The sequence below is a fragment of the Schistocerca nitens genome, chromosome 1 (genome assembly GCF_023898315.1).
Source record: "Schistocerca nitens isolate TAMUIC-IGC-003100 chromosome 1, iqSchNite1.1, whole genome shotgun sequence".
Classification (NCBI taxonomy): domain Eukaryota; kingdom Metazoa; phylum Arthropoda; class Insecta; order Orthoptera; family Acrididae; genus Schistocerca; species Schistocerca nitens.
Window position 1 is genome coordinate 511,372,663 of NC_064614.1, and position 19,146 is coordinate 511,391,808.

At 42.4% G+C, this 19,146-nt stretch overlaps 1 protein-coding gene across 1 annotated transcript in view; it reads right to left on the reverse strand.

Moving 5' to 3' along the window:
- Positions 1-901: 901 nt before the first annotated feature.
- Positions 902-19,146, reverse strand: part of LOC126253170 (phenylalanine--tRNA ligase beta subunit) — a 117,626-nt gene continuing 99,381 nt past the window's right edge. Inside the window, exons 8-12 of the mRNA XM_049954329.1 lie at positions 17,284-17,491; positions 17,085-17,165; positions 7,151-7,361; positions 1,358-1,519; positions 902-1,183 (exon numbers count right to left, since the gene is read on the reverse strand). Coding sequence (XP_049810286.1) covers positions 1,032-1,183; positions 1,358-1,519; positions 7,151-7,361; positions 17,085-17,165; positions 17,284-17,491 — 814 coding nt within the window. The 3' untranslated portion in view covers positions 902-1,031. The remainder of the gene's footprint in view (positions 1,184-1,357; positions 1,520-7,150; positions 7,362-17,084; positions 17,166-17,283; positions 17,492-19,146) is intronic.

Below are 19,146 nucleotides of genomic sequence, written 5' to 3' on the forward strand. Positions count from 1 at the left end.
ACTAGATTCAGTTCATGTTCAATAAACAGTGTTACTTGAAGTGCTCTAATCAATCACTACCTAAGTAAACATCTCAGTAGGACACTTCAGTCGTCCACACAATTCGCTGCTGTATCTCAAGTTCATGGCTTGTGGACCACTGATTTGATTGGACTGTGTACAAAATTTTCCCTCACCCTCTCCATGGTTGCATCTGGCACACATGGGCAACCAGCACCTTTCTGTTATCAGAGACAACCAGTATCCCTAATGTGTCAATGCTCTGTTTACATGACTGTTCTTTCCATTATTATTTCTGAACACACACACAAACAGCACTATTGTAACACATGAACATCTCACACATCATAACACACAAAAAACCTTTTCTTGCTGTGTCACCATTTTGTCAAGGCATTGCACTCTTTTAACACGAACTGCTGGGCACAATACAAACTCGGTGAACTTACAGTTCAGTTCGTGCATCATACTCGTACATCTAATATTTGGGAAATAGAGAACTTTGAAAACTTGAATCTTTTATAGTAGCCCTGTATATTAAATGAATAATTGGTGGGGCCAATAAGCAATCTAATTGAAATGAGATACATTGTTTTGTAATATTGTTGATGAGTTTTGATACATTTCTTAGCTACTTAATACACATAAAAGACAAAGAACCAACTTATTCCGAGAGGGACTTATTTCCACTACACCGATGTAAAAAGGGTAATACAAAATTTTAGGCTTTAATACCAATGTGCTTTACAAATGGAGAAAAGTGTGACAATGATATAGTATATAAAGAGAATGCTGAATCTCTCAACAACCTATTTTGAGAGAGATCCGAGATAAAAACCTTAAAGTACAGATTTATGTGTAAAGTTTCAGGGCACATCAGTACAGAGGACATAAAGAAATGTAAGTTAAAAGTATCTGGACTCTTTTATTTACCAAATATAAATAACAGAATAATGTATATCACTTATCAGATAATATGCAGTAAGGAATCACTGTAAAATTGCAGTGATCTTACTGGACTATCTTTGCTGTCATAAAAATGGTTCTACATTCATCTCTAGACATGAAACAGGTAGTGTCAATTCAAATTTCGTTGTTACATCAGGATGTAAGATGCCCAGTTTTCCAATGATGTTTCCATTGACAATTACCTGAGCACATCTCTTTGGGAAAAATGAAGGATCTGAAACACACATACACTGGAAATCACAAGACTATTTTGTAATAAAGCAATGCAAAACTAGTTTTATCTTTTACGATGTTTTGAAACGATGAAAAGAACAACAATGAAGTAAAAAATAATTTTAAAAGGGACAAGCTGGACAAATTTAACTGACAAAACATAAAGCAAACTCACCATCAGCTGCTTTCAGATGATATCCCACTCCAGATTTATGCAAATCCCAAGGTACTTCTAATAACTGCATTACCCGGTCCAAAAGACCGTGAATTATTTCGAATCCTGAATTTTTATTGGAGTATACAGCACAAAGCCGCCTTTCATTTCTAGCACCTACCTCTGAGAATAAGACACATAAATTTTAAACTAATGCTATTGCAACACATTAAACATCAAAATGTAAAAGATAATACAGAAAATATGTATTACAGTCCAAATGAACTTGTAAAATTTGAAACTGTTACTTCCTTTGTCTCTAAACTGTACAATTGCATCTAGTAGCTCTATCAATATCAGAAAGAAGTCATCTACATTCTTACTTGGTCTTACATGTCAGATTTTAGCAAAATAACATTATTTAAGAACTCTGAAAAAAGTTATATCATGTATTTTGAACATGCTGGAGAAACACTCAATTAAGTCATTTGCAGCAAAGAGACATTTCAGCTTAGCATAAAATGCCTGTTTACTTTGCAGTTTCCTTTATAGTAACACAAATCCGTAAACTGCAGACTTTAAAAAGACTGTCCAAAGTTTTCAATACAAATACATCATGAAGTGGAAACCAACTTTGTAGTGCTAGTGGTGTTCACAGTAGATGAATTTCATCCATAGCATACACAAACAAGATGCTCCTTTCAGTGCCTGTGTCTCACAACAATGGTTTATGGTGTGTGTGTGATAAAATACAGAATCAAGACACATAGGTGGCAAAACAGAGGGAGTGACAATGTAGCAAATCAACATGTAATTTATGACAAGATTCTTTTCTACATGGCAAAATTTATGTGAACACAGGACTAGTAGTTCAAATAAATTTATATATGTCAAGAAATAAATACACACCATTTGTAGTTATTATTTGTTGATATACACAAAAAGGCAGAAATGGGCTAAAGAGCAGGCTAAAGCATAATTTTTTTTCTCTTTCTTTAGCCATAACTTCAAATACTATTGCGAGGCCAAGACACATGAAAACTGACATAGAATACTGATAGTTTTAAATCCCATTTCCTGTCCTTTTTAAATGTTCCTGATGTGATTACTTAGCAGGCTGAGGTGTATATTTTATGCTAAGTGAATTTCATCTTGGATTCAGTGTGATGACATTTCAATAAAAGGCACCACAGAAAAGTTTCACATTGAACACTGCAGGTCTACTCCAAAGTTAATTCTATTTTTGTATGACCAGCAACTCAATTCCAATTTGTTGTCTTCCGGCTAATCTTTCATTCTTCTACTATTATTGCCCTTTATATCATAATCAAGACAACTTCTTCCCTCAATCCAGCTTCATAAATTATCAGTACTGTGGGAAAACTTCACCTATGCTTCTCTCGTCTCCTGCTTTTCGCCTTCATCACAGTGCCTGTATAAATGAAAAACATTCTATTTATCTCCAGAGTACATTGGTGTTGTTCATGCTCAGTGTTGTTACCAGGCCTGTCAGGGTAAATAAGAGCCACAAACATCAGATGTTGAGTGATCACTGTGAAGAACATGGAGATGTCGCATACTTGTGTGACACTGCGTTATTGCCACCTGACAAGAGTATGAAATGGGTCTCCTTTTGACCGCCTGCTCGATGGCCCAGTGTTGGATTGCATGACATACTTAAGCTTCCAGTCAATCACATCTGACCCAAAAAGGGAGGATCACTGTATTGTGCACCAAGCACATCAATCACCCCCTCACATCTGCATACGATATCCCACAGAAATAATGGATGCCTTGCAATATTGGTCAGGGACTAGTAGCAGCTGGGCTATGTAATTACCATCCCAGGCATAGGCTGCTGCTTACACTGTAACATAAATGGCTGCATTTAGAGTGGTGCTGTGGCCAGGAAGCATGGACTGCTGGTGAACGGCATCACACTGTGTTCGGGGATGAACTGCGGATCTGCACTACTCCAGATGACCATCGTTTGTGAGTACAGCAGCAGCATAAGGAGAGACCCCATTGGTCCAATGTTTTGGAGGGACACAGCGGTGTTACTCCTTGCATCATGATGTGGTGAGCCATTAGGTATGACTTCAGTTCCAGGCTGTTGTCTGCATGATGTAGAGGTAATCTGTGGCCAGAAAGATTCCCAAATCTGTCCACACTAGAATATGTGTGGGACCTGCTCCGATGTTAACACCATCCCAGTGCCAATATCCAGGATATCAAGAACCAGTTACAACAGCTGTGGACCAGACTGCCACAGGAGAGAATACAATGGCTTTATGACATCCTTTCAAGCGAACTAGTGTATGTATCCAGACCACAGGGGATACAATGTCATACTGATAAGTGGACTGCTCAGACTGTCAAGTTCTTTGTAAATTTGGCTCGTTATTGTAATCACTGAAATAACACTGATACTCTCTCAATCTGTGAGGTTTCATTGCATTTCTTTCCCCTATTCAGGGTGCTTCACAATTTTGTGAGGCAGTGTAATTACAAGAGACAATGAAACTTCATGTTTATTCTCAATATGTTTCACAATATCATTCTATATTGGAGATTTGCTGGACTGATGACTTATCTGTCTTTTTAATGGCAGTGACATTTTTATCTTCTGGCAGCCTTAAAAATGTATCTTAATAATGGCAAAGACTGACTTAAGATGCCTTTCTTTCAAATGGTAGTTCACAGTGCCACATCAACCTTTAGCATACACTTTATTTATCATTACTTTAGCAAGACGAGACTGTAACTGTGTGAAAGTAATGCTATGAAACTGTTTCATGTCATGTGATTGCCACTTTCTTTGTGAATTGGCACATCATCTAATTTCGTTTTCATTGTCCACCAAGTCATCTTAGTAGGGAGTTACACTACTGGCCATTAAAATTGCTACACCAAGAAGAAATGCAGATGATAAACGGGTATTCATTGGACAAATATATTATACTAGAACTGACATGTGATTACATTTTCACGTAATTTGGGTGCATAGATCCTGAGAAATCAGTACCCAGAACAACCACCTCTGGCTGTAATAACGGCCTTGATACGCGTGGTCCTTGAGTCAAACAGAGCTTGGATGGCGTGTATAGGTACAGCTGCTGCCAGGGCAGCAGTCGAACATTTTCTGTATCCAGAAAGGCCTGTACAGGACCTGCAACATGTGATCATGCATTATCCTGCTAAAATGTAGGGTTTCGCAGGGATCGACTGAATGGCAGAGCCACGGGTCGTAACACATCTGAAATGTAACGTACACTGTTCGAAGTGCTGTTAGTGGGAACAAGAGGTGACGGAGATGTTGTAACCAATGGCACCCCATACCATCATGCCGGATGATATGCCAGTATGGCGATGACGAATACACACTTCCGAAGTGCGTTCACCACAATGTCGCCAAACACGGATGCGACCATCATGATGCTGTAAACAGAACCTGGATTCATATGAAAAAATGACGTTTTGCCATTCGTGAACCCAGGTTCGTCATTGAGTACAACATCACACGCGCTCCAGTCTGTGATGCAGCGTCAAGGGAAACCGCAGCCATGGTCTCCGAGCTGATAGTCCATGCTGCCGCAAACGTCATCGAACTGTTCGTGCAGATGGTTGTTGTCTTGCAAATGTCCCCATCTGTTAACTCAGGGATCGAGACATGGCTGCACAATCTGTTACAGGCACGCGGAGAAGATGCCTGTCATCTCGACTGCTAGTGATACAAGGCCATTGGGATCCAGCATGGCTTTCCGTATTGCCCTCCTGAACCTACCGATTCCATATTCTGTTAACAGTCATTGGATCTCAACCAACGCGAGCAGTAATGTCGCGATACAGTAAATTGCAATCGCGATAGGCTACAATCCGACCTTTATCAAAGTTGGAAACGTGATGGTATGCATTTCTCCTCCTTACACAAGGCACCACAACAACGTTTCACCAGGCAATGCCAGTCAACTGCTGTTTGTGTATGAGAAATTGGTTGGAAACTTTCCTCATGTCAGCATGTCGTAGGTGTCGCCACCGGCGCCAACCTTGTGTGAATGCTCTGAAAAGCTAATCATTTGCATATCACAGAATCTTCTTCCCGTCGGTTTAATTTTGCGTCTGTAGCATGTCATCTTCGTGGTGCAGCAATTTTAATGGCCAGTAGTTTATATCTCACAACAACAGAAAATACACCACAGTTTCATTTAGAAACAGATTAACAAAAAACTATGGAGTATGTTTTCCTTATCTCTATGTAGTAAGCTTCACATGCATACAGGTAGAGAATGCCCAGTGCTTTACTTGTGTGAAGTGTTTCCTCAATGCTCATAAGGACTCAGTGAAATCATTACAATAGTAAATGCGATTCACTCAAATGAAACCTGATCAGTGCATCTACCTTTGCCTTACACGAAAGATAGCACCATGTAACTGCGGGTATGGTGGCGCCATCTATTGGCAGAGAGACTGACTTGTGCGCACTGTTTGATGTTGCATAGTACCAGTGTGGTTTCCGCCGAAGAGAAGGTGGTCACACAAGTTATCGTCCACTACTGAACATGCAGGTGCGTAAGCAGGAACAATGAGGTGTGATTCAATTTTTGGCAGCAGAGGGAGTTGAAGGCCGTGAAATGTATCGACAGATGAAGGCTGTGTACCGTGAGTACAGTCTGAGTCATTCAAGTGTTGTGGAATGGCGCAAATGATTCCATGAGAGGTGAGAGTCACTGGAAGATGAAGCTCGTCGTGGACAGGCTCATCGTATCATCACAGTGTAAATGGTCATGGAAGTGAATGCTTTAGTCTTAGACAACCACAGCATCACTGTGTATGGGGTCCATTGGTTACTGGGTACTAGCACAGGCACCACCCACACCATAATGCATCAACATTTGAACTTTCAAAAAATCTGTGCGCAGTAGGTTCCCCACCAACTGACCGCTAAACAGCGCAATACTTGAATGGTGTTGTCTTTGAGTCATCTGCAAAGTTCTCATGAGAAGGAATGCGGCATTCTGTCGCACATTGTCACAGGTGGCGAAAGATGGTGTTACCATTTTGAACAGGAAATCAAGCGTCAGAGCAAGCAGTGGAAACATGCAACTTCACCACCTCCAAAGAAATCAAAGGCCATGCACACCAGTTCTGATAAGGTCATGATGTCCTACTTTTCTGACCATAAGGGCCCACTGCTTGTCGACTTCCTGGAATGGGGAGCCACCATCAATGCCCAGCATTATCAAGCCACTTTACGGAGCCTTAGACAAGACATCAAGTCGAAACACCGAGGCATGTTGTCCAATGGCATTATCCTCCTGCATGATAATGCCCACCCACATACGGCCAATGCGGTGAAGATGACATTGCAGCAGTTTCGTTGGGAAATGCTGGAACATCCACCGTACAGTCCCAACCTTTCACCGTGTGACTTTCATGTGTTTGGACCTCTAACACAAGCTATTCGAGGACATCGATTCACAATGGACGATGAAGTGTGTGACTGGGTCCAGGTTGGATCCGAAAGCAGTCTACTAGTTTCTTCAAGGATGGAATCGACCAGCTAGTGTCGCAATGGAATAAATGTGCCAATAGTTTTGGCAATTATTTTTGTGTTTATGTATTGTGTATAACTACATTTTTGAGTTAATAAAATTGTTACCATTAGTTTACACTAGTGACCGGGTTTCATTTGAATGCCCCTTATACACCACTTAGATAAATTATAAAACATAAATTAGAAACATAACTACTATATCAGAGATATTATTCAGCCTCATGCACATTAGAAAATTATACTAGAATTCAAAAGTGTACCAGAGGTTTCATCTTTCAGCACTACATCAGACACCTCAAACAGCTTCATAGGGAGAGGCATTTTTTTATTTGCAGCAAGTGTCTTCAGCAATCCAGAAATGAGGGTGGTTCTGGCCACTTGGAACTCCAAGGTCTTCGGATTTGAAATGTGTACTGCTCGAACATTCTTCAAATCTAGTCCAAGTTTTGATGATACATCATCTCGAGCACACTAGAAGAAAATAATTAATGATAGTCACAATGAAACCGAAAGAAGAGATTTTTGTTGTGTATTAACTGAACTGGTAAACCGTAGGTTAAGTTTACAGAAAATTGTGTATTATACAGTACAACTGATTCCCACAAAACCATTCAGGTACAGCAACATTTGGATCGGTTGGCTGATCGATTTGGGAGTGGCTACCAAACAGCGAGGTCAGTGAATTACGGAAGGAAGTCAGCTGTGCCCTTTCGAAGGAACCATCTCGACATCTGCTTGAAGCGACTTAGGGAAATCACAGAAAACCTAACTCGGGATGGCCTTATGCGAGTTTGAACCTTTATTTTCCCAAATAGTAACATTTGGAAATTTGGTTTGAGGTGGTAGGCGGATCATGTAGTCTTTGGTTGACATGATGGTTTTGTACTTTAGTTTCAAACATTGCCTGAAACTGAATTGGAAAAAAAAATTATTTCTGAAAACTTGTGAATGGTGAGATTTAGTGATGTAAATTACATAAATTAATGAGCGACTTGCATATTTATATGTAATGTCCCACGAGGAGGGAACTTTATTCTTGGAAATATCCGGCTGCATACCCGAGAAGAATTTTATCAATTATTACGCCGGGAAAGCCTTCGTTGTCACAATATTTCTCCATATTAAAACAACAGGCAATATCAAATCCAGTTTCTCAGCTACATTTACAATGCAACTCAAACAATAAATCACTAGAGAATGTTTTGTATTATAGTAATTTGTTCTGATAAAAGTAACTGACACCCAGCAAAAATAACGGTAAAACACAGAAACTGAAAAATGACAATTTCTTGTGCAAATACACATCTAAAGGAAGAATATCAATCTGTGGAAGTTCATATCATGGGTCAGCCACATTCCAGTGTGAACAGTACTGCTACACAATGTGCCCACTTGTATATTACCACCACTGCCAATATATTTCAGAGCACGATGATAGGTAATCAAAGCCCTGGCGAAGGATGTGGTTAAGTTGTTAGTTACTAACTTCTTCCTAACCCACAACTACTTCTACTTGAAGGGAAGATATATAAATAAATCTGTGGCACAGCCCTGGGCACACGCACGACACCCTCCTAAGCCAACTTTTTATGGGCCACCTAGAGGAGACCTTCTTAGCCCCCCAAAACACCAAACCTCTAGTCTGGTTCAGGTTCATTGATGATCTCTTCATGATCTGGACCCAGGACCCAGACACACTATCTTTTTTCCTTGACAACCTTAGCACCATCTCTCCCATCTGCTTCATGTGGTCCTCTTCAACCCAGTGTGCCACCTTCCTAAATGATGACCTCCTCCTCTCTGATGGCTCCATCTGCATCTCTGTCCACATTAAACCCACCAGCAGCATCTGCATTTTGACAGCTGTCATCCCTTTCACACCAAAATATCCCTCCCATTTAGCCTGGCTACCCATGGATGGCATATCTGCAGTGACAAAAACTCCCTTGCTCAGTATCACCGATGCCTTCACAGACAGACCTAGCCTGCAAACAGCTACCCCGTGCCATTTCCCCTCACAAAACGCAAACCTCCCACCACCCCCAAAAACCGGCCACAAGCGAATGTCACTGGGACTGGAACAACTGAACCACATCCTTTGCCATGCCCTGAAATGAGGGGTGTATTACCCAAGATACTTCCCACCCCTCCTAAAGTGATGTTCCTCCACCCACCCAACCTCCACAACATCCTAGTCCATCCCCATGTTACTCCCATTCCCAACACTGCCAAAAATGTCGTATCCCTGTGGGAGACCCAGGTGCAAATCCTGCCCAATCGACACACACAGCACTTCCCATTCCAGTCCTGTCACAGGTTTATCGTACCGTATCAGGGGCCGGGCCACCTGTGAAAGCAGCCAGGTCATTTACCAGCTCTGCTGAAGTCCTTGCACAGCTTTTTATATTGGTATGATTACCAACCAGCTGTCCACTAGCATGAACCGCCAGCATAAAACTGTGGTCAAGAGTGAAGTAGACTACTCTATGGCACAACATGAAGCTGAACATAACACACTTGATTTTAATGGCTGCTTCACTAACCAGGCCATCTGGACCTTACCCTCATCGACCAGCTTTTCTGAACTGCACAGATGGGAGTTATCCTTACAACACATTCTCTGGTCCCGTAATTATCCTGGCCTCCATCTACAGTACAATACTGTCTCTGCACCCACCACCCAACAGTTTCCACCCATTATGTCCTATCATCTACTCCCCATTCTTGTCTCCCACCCTGTTTACTTGTAGCACTCTGCCAATGTATCCGCCCATCTTTCCCCGCTCCTCATTTTTTGTTCCTTTTCCCCCCACATCCCTGCCCACAACCTCCTGACACGGCACCTGTTGGCGTCTAGTCTCTGTACACTCCACCAGACAGCATTTGTCTTTCTTCCCACCTACACACTACTATCCCTTCCACTTCCCCACCCCCCTCAAGGCTGCTGCTTGCATACCACACGATGTTGCATTCTGGCCGGAGATGCTGGAAATGAGGCACGCTCACTTCTGTGTGTGTGTGTGTGTGTGTGTGTGTGTGTGTGTGTGTGTTTCTTTTTACTGATATAAGCTGTGGCCAAAAGCTACATGTGAGTGTCTTTTAATTGTGCGGGTCAGCAAGTTGACGTGTCTTCTTTACGGTAAGTAGGCAATCTATCTTTCTTACATTGTTGATAAACCATTATATTTTATCTTTCACAATGTCACCTCTGAAATATATATCGCAGTTTAATGAGTTTCTAAAAGAGACATACCATGACCATGTTCAGTTGATGAGTGGGAAACAAGTCGTCATGTTCAGCTGATGAGGTGGGAGAACAGGTCATAACAGGTTTGGAAGATAATACAAGAATGCTTAAAAGACAATACAAGAATTCTTAGTTTATAATGGAACACATGCTGTTTACTAGGTGAGCAAAAAATTGTTAATGGGTAGAGACCACATCTGTAGGGATTTAGTGCAAAATCCAGTGAACAACATCCATAGGTAATATTGTTTTCAGGTTAAGTAAAATGTAAAACTGATCTATAATTACCTCTTATGCAACATAACACAAAATTAAGATGAATGGCAGTAAGACAGATTGATGTTAAGGAACAAGAAACTTCACAGACACATGCACATATTATATATATATAATAGAGGGAAACATACCACGTGGGAAAAATATATCTAAAAACAAAGGTGATGTAACTTACCAAACGAAAGTGTTGATATGTCGATAGACACACAAACACATACACAAAATTCAAGCTTTCACAACCAACGGTTGATTCATCAGGAAAGAGGGAAGGAGAGGGAAAGACGAAAGGATGTGGGTTTTAAGGGAGAGGGTAAGGAGTCATTCCAATCCCAGAAGCGGAAAGACTTACCTTGGGGGAAAAAAGGACGGGTATACATTTGCACACACACACATATCCATCCACAAATATACAGACACAAGCAGACATACACTCCTGGAAATTGAAATAAGAACACCGTGAATTCATTGTCCCAGGAAGGGGAAACTTTATTGACACATTCCTGGGGTCAGATACATCACATGATCACACTGACAGAACCACAGGCACATAGACACAGGCAACGGAGCATGCACAATGTCGGCACTAGTACAGTGTATATCCACCTTTCGCAGCAATGCAGGCTGCTATTCTCCCATGGAGACGATCATAGAGATGCTGGATGTAGTCCTGTGGAACGGCTTGCCATGCCATTTCCACCTGGCGCCTCAGTTGGACCAGCGCTCGTGCTGGACGTGCAGACCGCGTGAGACGGCGCTTCATCCAGTCCCAAACATGCTCAATGGGGGACAGATCCGGAGATCTTGCTGGCCAGGGTAGTTGACTTACACCTTCTAGAGCACGTTGGGTGGCACAGGATACATGCGGACGTGCATTGTCCTGTTGGAACAGCAAGTTCCCTTGCCGGTCTAGGAATGGTAGAACGATGGGTTCGATGACGGTTTGGATGTACCGTGCACTATTTAGTGTCCCCTCGACGATCACCAGTGGTGTACGGCCAGTGTAGGAGATCGCTCCCCACACCATGATGCCGGGTGTTGGCCCTGTGTGCCTCGGTCGTATGCAGTCCTGATTGTGGCGCTCACCTGCACGGCGCCAAACACGCATACGACCATCATTGTCACCAAGGCAGAAGCGACTCTCATCGCTGAAGACGACACGTCTCCATTCGTCCCTCCATTCACGCCTGTCGCGACACCATTGGAGGCGGGCTGCACGATGTTGGGGCGTGAGCGGAAGACGGCCTAACGGTGTGCGGGACCGTAGCCCAGCTTCATGGAGACGGTTGCGAATGGTCCTCGCCGATACCCCAGGAGCAACAGTGTCCCTAATTTGCTGGGAAGTGGCGGTGCGGTCCCCTACGGCACTGCGTAGGATCCTACGGTCTTGGCGTGCATCCGTGCGTCGCTGCGGTCCGGTCCCAGGTCGACGGGCACGTGCACCTTCCGCCGACCACTGGCGACAACATCGATGTACTGTGGAGACCTCACGCCCCACATGTTGAGCAATTCGGCGGTACGTCCACCCGGCCTCCCGCATGCCCACTATACACCCTCGCTCAAAGTCCGTCAACTGCACATACGGTTCACGTCCACGCTGTCGCGGCATGCTATCAGTGTTAAAGACTGCGATGGAGCTCCGTATGCCACGGCAAACTGGCTGACACTGACGGCGGCGGTGCACAAATGCTGCGCAGCTAGCGCCATTCGATGGCCAACACCGCGGTTCCTGGTGTGTCCGCTGTGCCGTGCGTGTGATCATTGCATGTACAGCCCTCTCGCAGTGTCCGGAGCAAGTATGGTGGGTCTGACACACCGGTGTCAATGTGTTCTTTTTTCCATTTCCAGGAGTGTATTTAAAGACCATGTCTGCTTGTGTTTGTATATGTGTGGATGGATATGTGTGTGTGTGCGCGAGTGTATATCCGTCCTTTTTTACCCCCAAGGTAAGTCTTTCCACTCCCGGGATTGGAATGACTCCTTACCCTCTCCCTTAAAACCCACATCCTTTCGTCTTTCCCTCTCCTTCCCTCTTTCCTGATGAGGCACCAGTTTGTTGCGAAAGCTTGAATTTTGTGTGTATGTTTGTGTTTGTTCGTGTGTCTATCGACCTGCCAGCGCTTTCGTTTGGTAAGTCACATCATTTTTGTTTTTAGATATATTTTTCCCACGTGGAATGTTATATATATATATGTGTGTGTGTGTGTGTGTGTGTGTGTGTGTGTGTGTGTGTGTGTGTGTGTGTGCGTGTGCGTGTGCGCGCGCGAGTGTATACCTGTCCTTTCTGAATATGTTATCATGAAGCTTGTGGCACCATTTCTTAGATGAAGAAAAAATGTGACAACACATATTTTTCTCACATCTTTGCTCCTGGCCAAAAGATTGAATGGTAAGTGTACAAGCCTAGTGGGAACAACAGACCCTTCAAGAAGAGAAATATCAACATGAGTAAAACCCACTATATGAAACTGTTGTGATGAGCACACAGATACAACCTTGTCCATATACCAGGGTAAGAAAAATAAAAATATTCTTATTATCAGTACAATTAATTTAACTGAAGAAATGGGGTAAGATTTAAAACATCTTCCAGAAATTGTGGAATTTTACAGTAAAATGAAACAAGGAGCAGGTATAATGATCCAGATGGTTAGATAATATTTTGAGAATGCACATTTACAGAGGTGGGCAGTACATGTGTTTTACAAATTTTTGGACTCTGCTGCAGTACATGAAAGTTTTCAGCTACAAGCAGTTTCCACCAAGTCTCCGTGAAGCATTAAGGAATAAATACATGTAAAATACATGCTAAAAAGTACTTCTTGTAATCAAAATAATGAAGATGAACAGGTGAGTAAGAAATGTAGAGAGCAGTGCAGGGTTTTAAAATGCTGGAACAAGATGATTGACATTTATGACAACTGTAAGAAACCAGTGTATGGAAAATGTAAGCAGAATTGCATTGTTTGCATTCAGCACTCTTGATAATAATATATAAACTTATTTTCTATAACATCATCTTCCCAAAATTAATCCAGCAACAAATAACAACAAGTTCTGGAGAAATGTACGAACACACAAAGCAAAATTGGTACAACAACTTATCTTCGAGGATAGACTGAATGAAGAATAACCTTCATTACAGCATTTCTAAATCTAGAGACAGTTTGTCACAATGTTGACTGGAATATACACTTTGTAATCCTGAAGGTAGCAGGAATAAAATGAAGTGAGCAAAAGGTCAGCTACAAATTGTATAAAAAGCAGACTGAATTAATGGGAGTTGAAGAATATGAAAAGAAAGTATCGGTTGAGAAGGCAGTAAAACAGTGTTGTATCTTTTTCCCTAAATTATTTAATCTGTGCTTTGAACAAGCACTAAAGAAAAGAATTCTCAAAAGGGAATTGAATTTCAGGGAGAAAAAAATGAAAACTCTGACATTTGCCAATGGCGTCATAATTCTGCCATAGACAGCATAAGAATTGGAAATCAGTCGAATGGAATGGATAATGCCTTTAGAAGACGTTACAGATGAAAATCAACAAACTAGGTAATGGAGTATAGTCAAATTAAATCAGGTGATGCTAAGGGAATTTAATTAGGAAATGAGATACTAAAAAACAATCTAAGGCGGGGGTGGGGGGTATGCACCACAAAGGAATTATCCAAATGGAATCAACAGAAGTGATGTACATGCACAGGAAAACAAATGATTATAAATTGGATAATTTATTCAAGAGAAAGTGCTTCACAAATTGAGCAAGTCATAAACATATTAGTGCACCTCTCACCCCTATGCAAGTAGCTATTTAGCTTGGTACTGACTGACAGAGTGGTTGGATGTCCTCCTGAGGAGAACCATGCCAAATTTAGTCCAACTGGTGCATTATGTTATCAAAATCATGAGCTGGTCGGAGGGATCTGCCCATAATGCTCCAAACATTCTCAATTGGGGCAAAATCCAGCCACCCTGATGACCAAGATAGGGTTTGGCAAGCATGAAGACAAGCAGTAGAAACTTTTGCTGTATGCAGGCAGGCATTATCTTGCTGAAATGTAAGCTCAGGATGGCTTTCCATGGCGGGCAATATCCACAACATGCCACTATACTTAAGGCTGCTGCAAATGATGGCAAAGTGATCTTGCTACATGAAATGGGACATCAGATCATCATTCCTAGCTGTCCCGCCATACGGCAGGCGACAGTCAGGTTGGTATCCCACCACTGTCCAGGGCATCTCCAAACACATCTTTGCTGGTTGTCAGGGCTCAGTTCAAATTGGGACTCATCACTGAAGACAATTCCACCCTTGTCAATGAGATTCCCGGTCGAATGTGCCAGACAGCACTGCAAATGGGCTTGCTGGTGTACAGAGGTCAATGGTAGTCTGGGCAAGGGGCACCATGACATTAGTCCCCTTTCTGTGAACTGCCTATTAATGGTCCTTGTAGTCACTGAAGCACCATTTGCATGTTGCATTGATGATAAAGATGAATCCAGGACTCTGAGTGCCTGTCTGACAATTGCTCAGTTCTCACATTCTGTTGTGTCTAGGTTGACTGCTTCCTTCTGAGGTTCATCCACTCCCGCCAACACTGTTGATTAGTGGCATCACTCCTATTCAAATATAGAGTGGTTCACCGATTACTCCAATTGGCTCCTTTAAGCCTAACTATACATCCTCTCACAAATGCTGACATCTGCATATATCGTTCAAGCGGCTATCTGCGAGGCACACTTACTGCCTAACTGAGTATACAGCATGAAATTCGCAAAGATGTTATGCCCTGGTATCAACATGCCCCGTTTACTATCTTAGCCAGTTGTGTGGTAAAATTGTGTTGCAGCATCACACATTCACCCATCAGCCACCAACGTTTACAGTCTTGTATTTCCCATTGATACCCATATGAATATAAGTCTGTAACCAATTTGTTTAGCTCCTTCATGATGCGTTCTTTTTTTGGCTTTGCATATTACAGATGACTTTCCCTATTTGGGGAATCAACATAACTAAAGATGACAGAAGAAAAACCCAATACAAAATTTAGAGCTGCAACAGCAAGAAAAGATTTTCTGAAAAAGAAAAATATGTTAAGAACAAATAGGAATTTAAGTATTAGGAAGTTGTTTCTGAAAATACTTGTCTGGAGCGTACCCTTTATGGAAGTGAAGCGTGAATGATAAACAGTACAGATATGAAAAAAAAAACTGAAGCTTCTGAAATGTGGTGCTATTGAAGAATGCTGAGGATTGTAAACATAGACCAGTAGAAAAATAAATTTATGGTGCAAGTTGACAAACAGAAGGGATCACTTGGTAGAACATATCCTCAGGCATATAAGACTCATCACAGAAGCAAGAGATGCAAGTAGGAGAGGTGAGCATAAATTTGTACAGGAATACTTATTAAGATCAAATGAAGTAAGCTGGTTTAAGTAAGCCTAGGGTGTATTAGTCAAGTAGAGATGAAGAGGCTTGCTCAGGACAGAGGTCATCAAATCAATCTTCAGACCAATGACAAGACCAAAACAGTATATTATTCTGTGTGATGAATGAATGTGATTTAGTATAATGAAGAGCATACCAGACACTCAAAAGAATGTCTTTAGAGGGAAAAAAAGGAACCAAACCTAAAGGCCAACTTACAACCATCTTCACATGAAAGTTTTGATGATATACATTCAGGTATACAAACCACCAGTGAGTGTTTTCCTTTTCAATTACCATGTAATGTACCTTTCAATATGCTCTCATATTTCATTTGAAAGAAAGTTTCTGTGTCTTCTTCGTATAGATGTAGAATATTTACAGGACCACTTTCACATATTTCAAGATATTTTCACTTCATCGCATACCTCAATACAGACTGCACTTCATTTCCTTCAGAGTTGTACAAGACTAACTCAAGCTGTGATATCTGCTGGCCAACATTGGTGCTGTACTGTTTACTTGCCTCTTAAAACATGTAAGAGACCACATATAGCAGGTACAACTACACCAGAAAAACAACAACCCCATCTGCTTTGGGGTAACTTCTCAGCTCTTCATTGACATCCTCTGGCTAACAAAGGAATTTAAACAATAGAAATGAACAAACCACACGTCAACTGCAATTTCATGGGAAGCAATAAATTCTGCAGATGACAAAGTACAAGGTAAAGAGAGAACTATTTAGCCTATCACAAACAGTAATCTTCAGACAAATAGTCGAGAATATTGTTTCAAAGGAAGTATCATAAATGGAAGAACCACTCTTCCTCCAACGTACACCCATATAGATGTGTATTTCATTCTAGAATTAGAATTTACTTCTCTTATTTGTATTTACTGAAACTGTAGTCGTTTTCTTACATTTTTAGATAAAACAACAATAACTAGAAAACTGACAGTTACAACATTTGATAACTTTATAATGCACTATTATCTTTAAGATACCACAAAAATACTACACAACACTTCTAATTTACATGTATAATGGACACATCAACATTTTACTCTGAATACACTGTGCAACAAAATGTGTATCACAGCAAACAGATTAAAATAGAGAAGTATTTTGGAGAATGAAGCTAAGCAAACTGTATCAGCTAGTAATGTTTCTGTAGTTCAAACAAAGTGAATTAAACAAAACAGCACAAATCAATCTAGAAAATACTAATTGTTACTAACCAGAGAAAATGTGAGAGCTTCTGTGAATCCAGCCTGTGCAACGTTTTCCCTTAACTGGTCCGAGAGTTTATTCAGTGGAAACTGTTTAACAGACAGAAAGTATCAAATTATGCTCAGCTATCCTAAAAACACACACACACACACACACACACACACACACACACACACACACACACAAAGATCCTTATTAATGTTTCACCTCTTGTGCAATAGTGGATGTTTTTGGTAGAGTTCTTTCAATATTGTTATATCCATGTGCAATTGCTACATCTTCATACACATCACAAGCATGAATGACATCATGTCTTGTCGGAGGAACTCGGACTTTCAGCTGTTTGCCATCAGAAATTACATCTGTTTCAAGGCACATCTTTGACAGAAGTTTGGCCATGTCTTTAGGTGACTGACTGAAATACAAACATAATATTACAACAAAAATAATCAATTGTTGATAATATTATGTAAATGGATAGATTGCATTTATGATACTTCCTATCCATTTACATTATAAAACACAATATTGACATACATAGAAAATAAACATTTGGACCCAAAATAAATTATTTAAATATGCTTCAAATACTGCAGTAACATGCAAAATCTTCACAAAAAGGAAACTGTAACTCCACCCATGCAAACATGTATAATTCAAATAGTGTTGGAGTTGCACACAACTGCACCAGCACGCCTTTTGTACTGAAAATGTTTTAACCCATCACAGAATGATACAGATGAATTATCCATCCAATGTCTTAGAATGCCAGTCCAAGTGCACTTTTATATACACTCCTGGAAATGGAAAAAAGAACACATTGACACCGGTGTGTCAGACCCACCATACTTGCTCCGGACACTGCGAGAGGGCTGTACAAGCAATGATCACACGCACGGCACAGCGGACACACCAGGAACCGCGGTGTTGGCCGTCGAATGGCGCTAGCTGCGCAGCATTTGTGCACCGCCGCCGTCAGTGTCAGCCAGTTTGCCGTGGCATACGGAGCTCCATCGCAGTCTTTAACACTGGTAGCATGCCGCGACAGTGTGGACGTGAACCGTATGTGCAGTTGACGGACTTTGAGCGAGGGCGTATACTGGGCATGCGGGAGGCCGGGTGGACGTACCGCCGAATTGCTCAACACGTGGGGCGTGAGGTCTCCACAGTACATCGATGTTGCCGCCAGTGGTCGGCGGAAGGTGCACGTGCCCGTCAACCTGGGACCGGACCGCAGCGACGCACGGATGCACGCCAAGACCGTAGGATCCTACGCAGTGCCGTAGGGGACCGCATCGCCACTTCCCAGCAAATTAGGGACACTGTTGCTCCTGGGGTATCGGCGAGGACCATTCGCAACCGTCTCCATGAAGCTGGGCTACGGTCCCGCACACCGTTAGGCCGTCTTCCGCTCACGCCCCAACATCGTGCAGCCCGCCTCCAGTGGTGTCGCGACAGGCGTGAATGGAGAGACGAATGGAGACGTGTCGTCTTCAGCGATGAGAGTCGCTTCTGCCTTGGTGCCAATGATGGTCGTATGCGTGTTTGGCGCCGTGCAGGTGAGCGCCACAATCAGGACTGCATACGACCGAGGCACACAGGGCCAACACCCGGCATCATGGTGTGGGGAGCGATCTCCTACACTGGCCGTACACCACTGGTGATCGTCGAGGGGACACTGAATAGTGCACGGTACATCCAAACCGTCATCGAACCCATCGTTCTACCATTCCTAGACCGGCAAGGGAACTTGCTGTTCCAACAGGACAATGCACGTCCGCATGTATCCCGTGCCACCCAACGTGCTCTAGAAGGTGTAAGTCAACTACCCTGGCCAGCAAGATCTCCGGATCTGTCCCCCATTGAGCATGTTCGGGACTGGATGAAGCGTCGTCTCACGCGGTCTGCACGTCCAGCACGAACGCTGGTCCAACTGAGGCGCCAGGTGGAAATGGCGTGGCAAGCCATTCCACAGGACTACATCCAGCATCTCTACGATCGTCTCCATGGGAGAATAGCAGCCTGCATTGCTGTGAAAGGTGGATATACACTGTACTAGTGCCGACATTG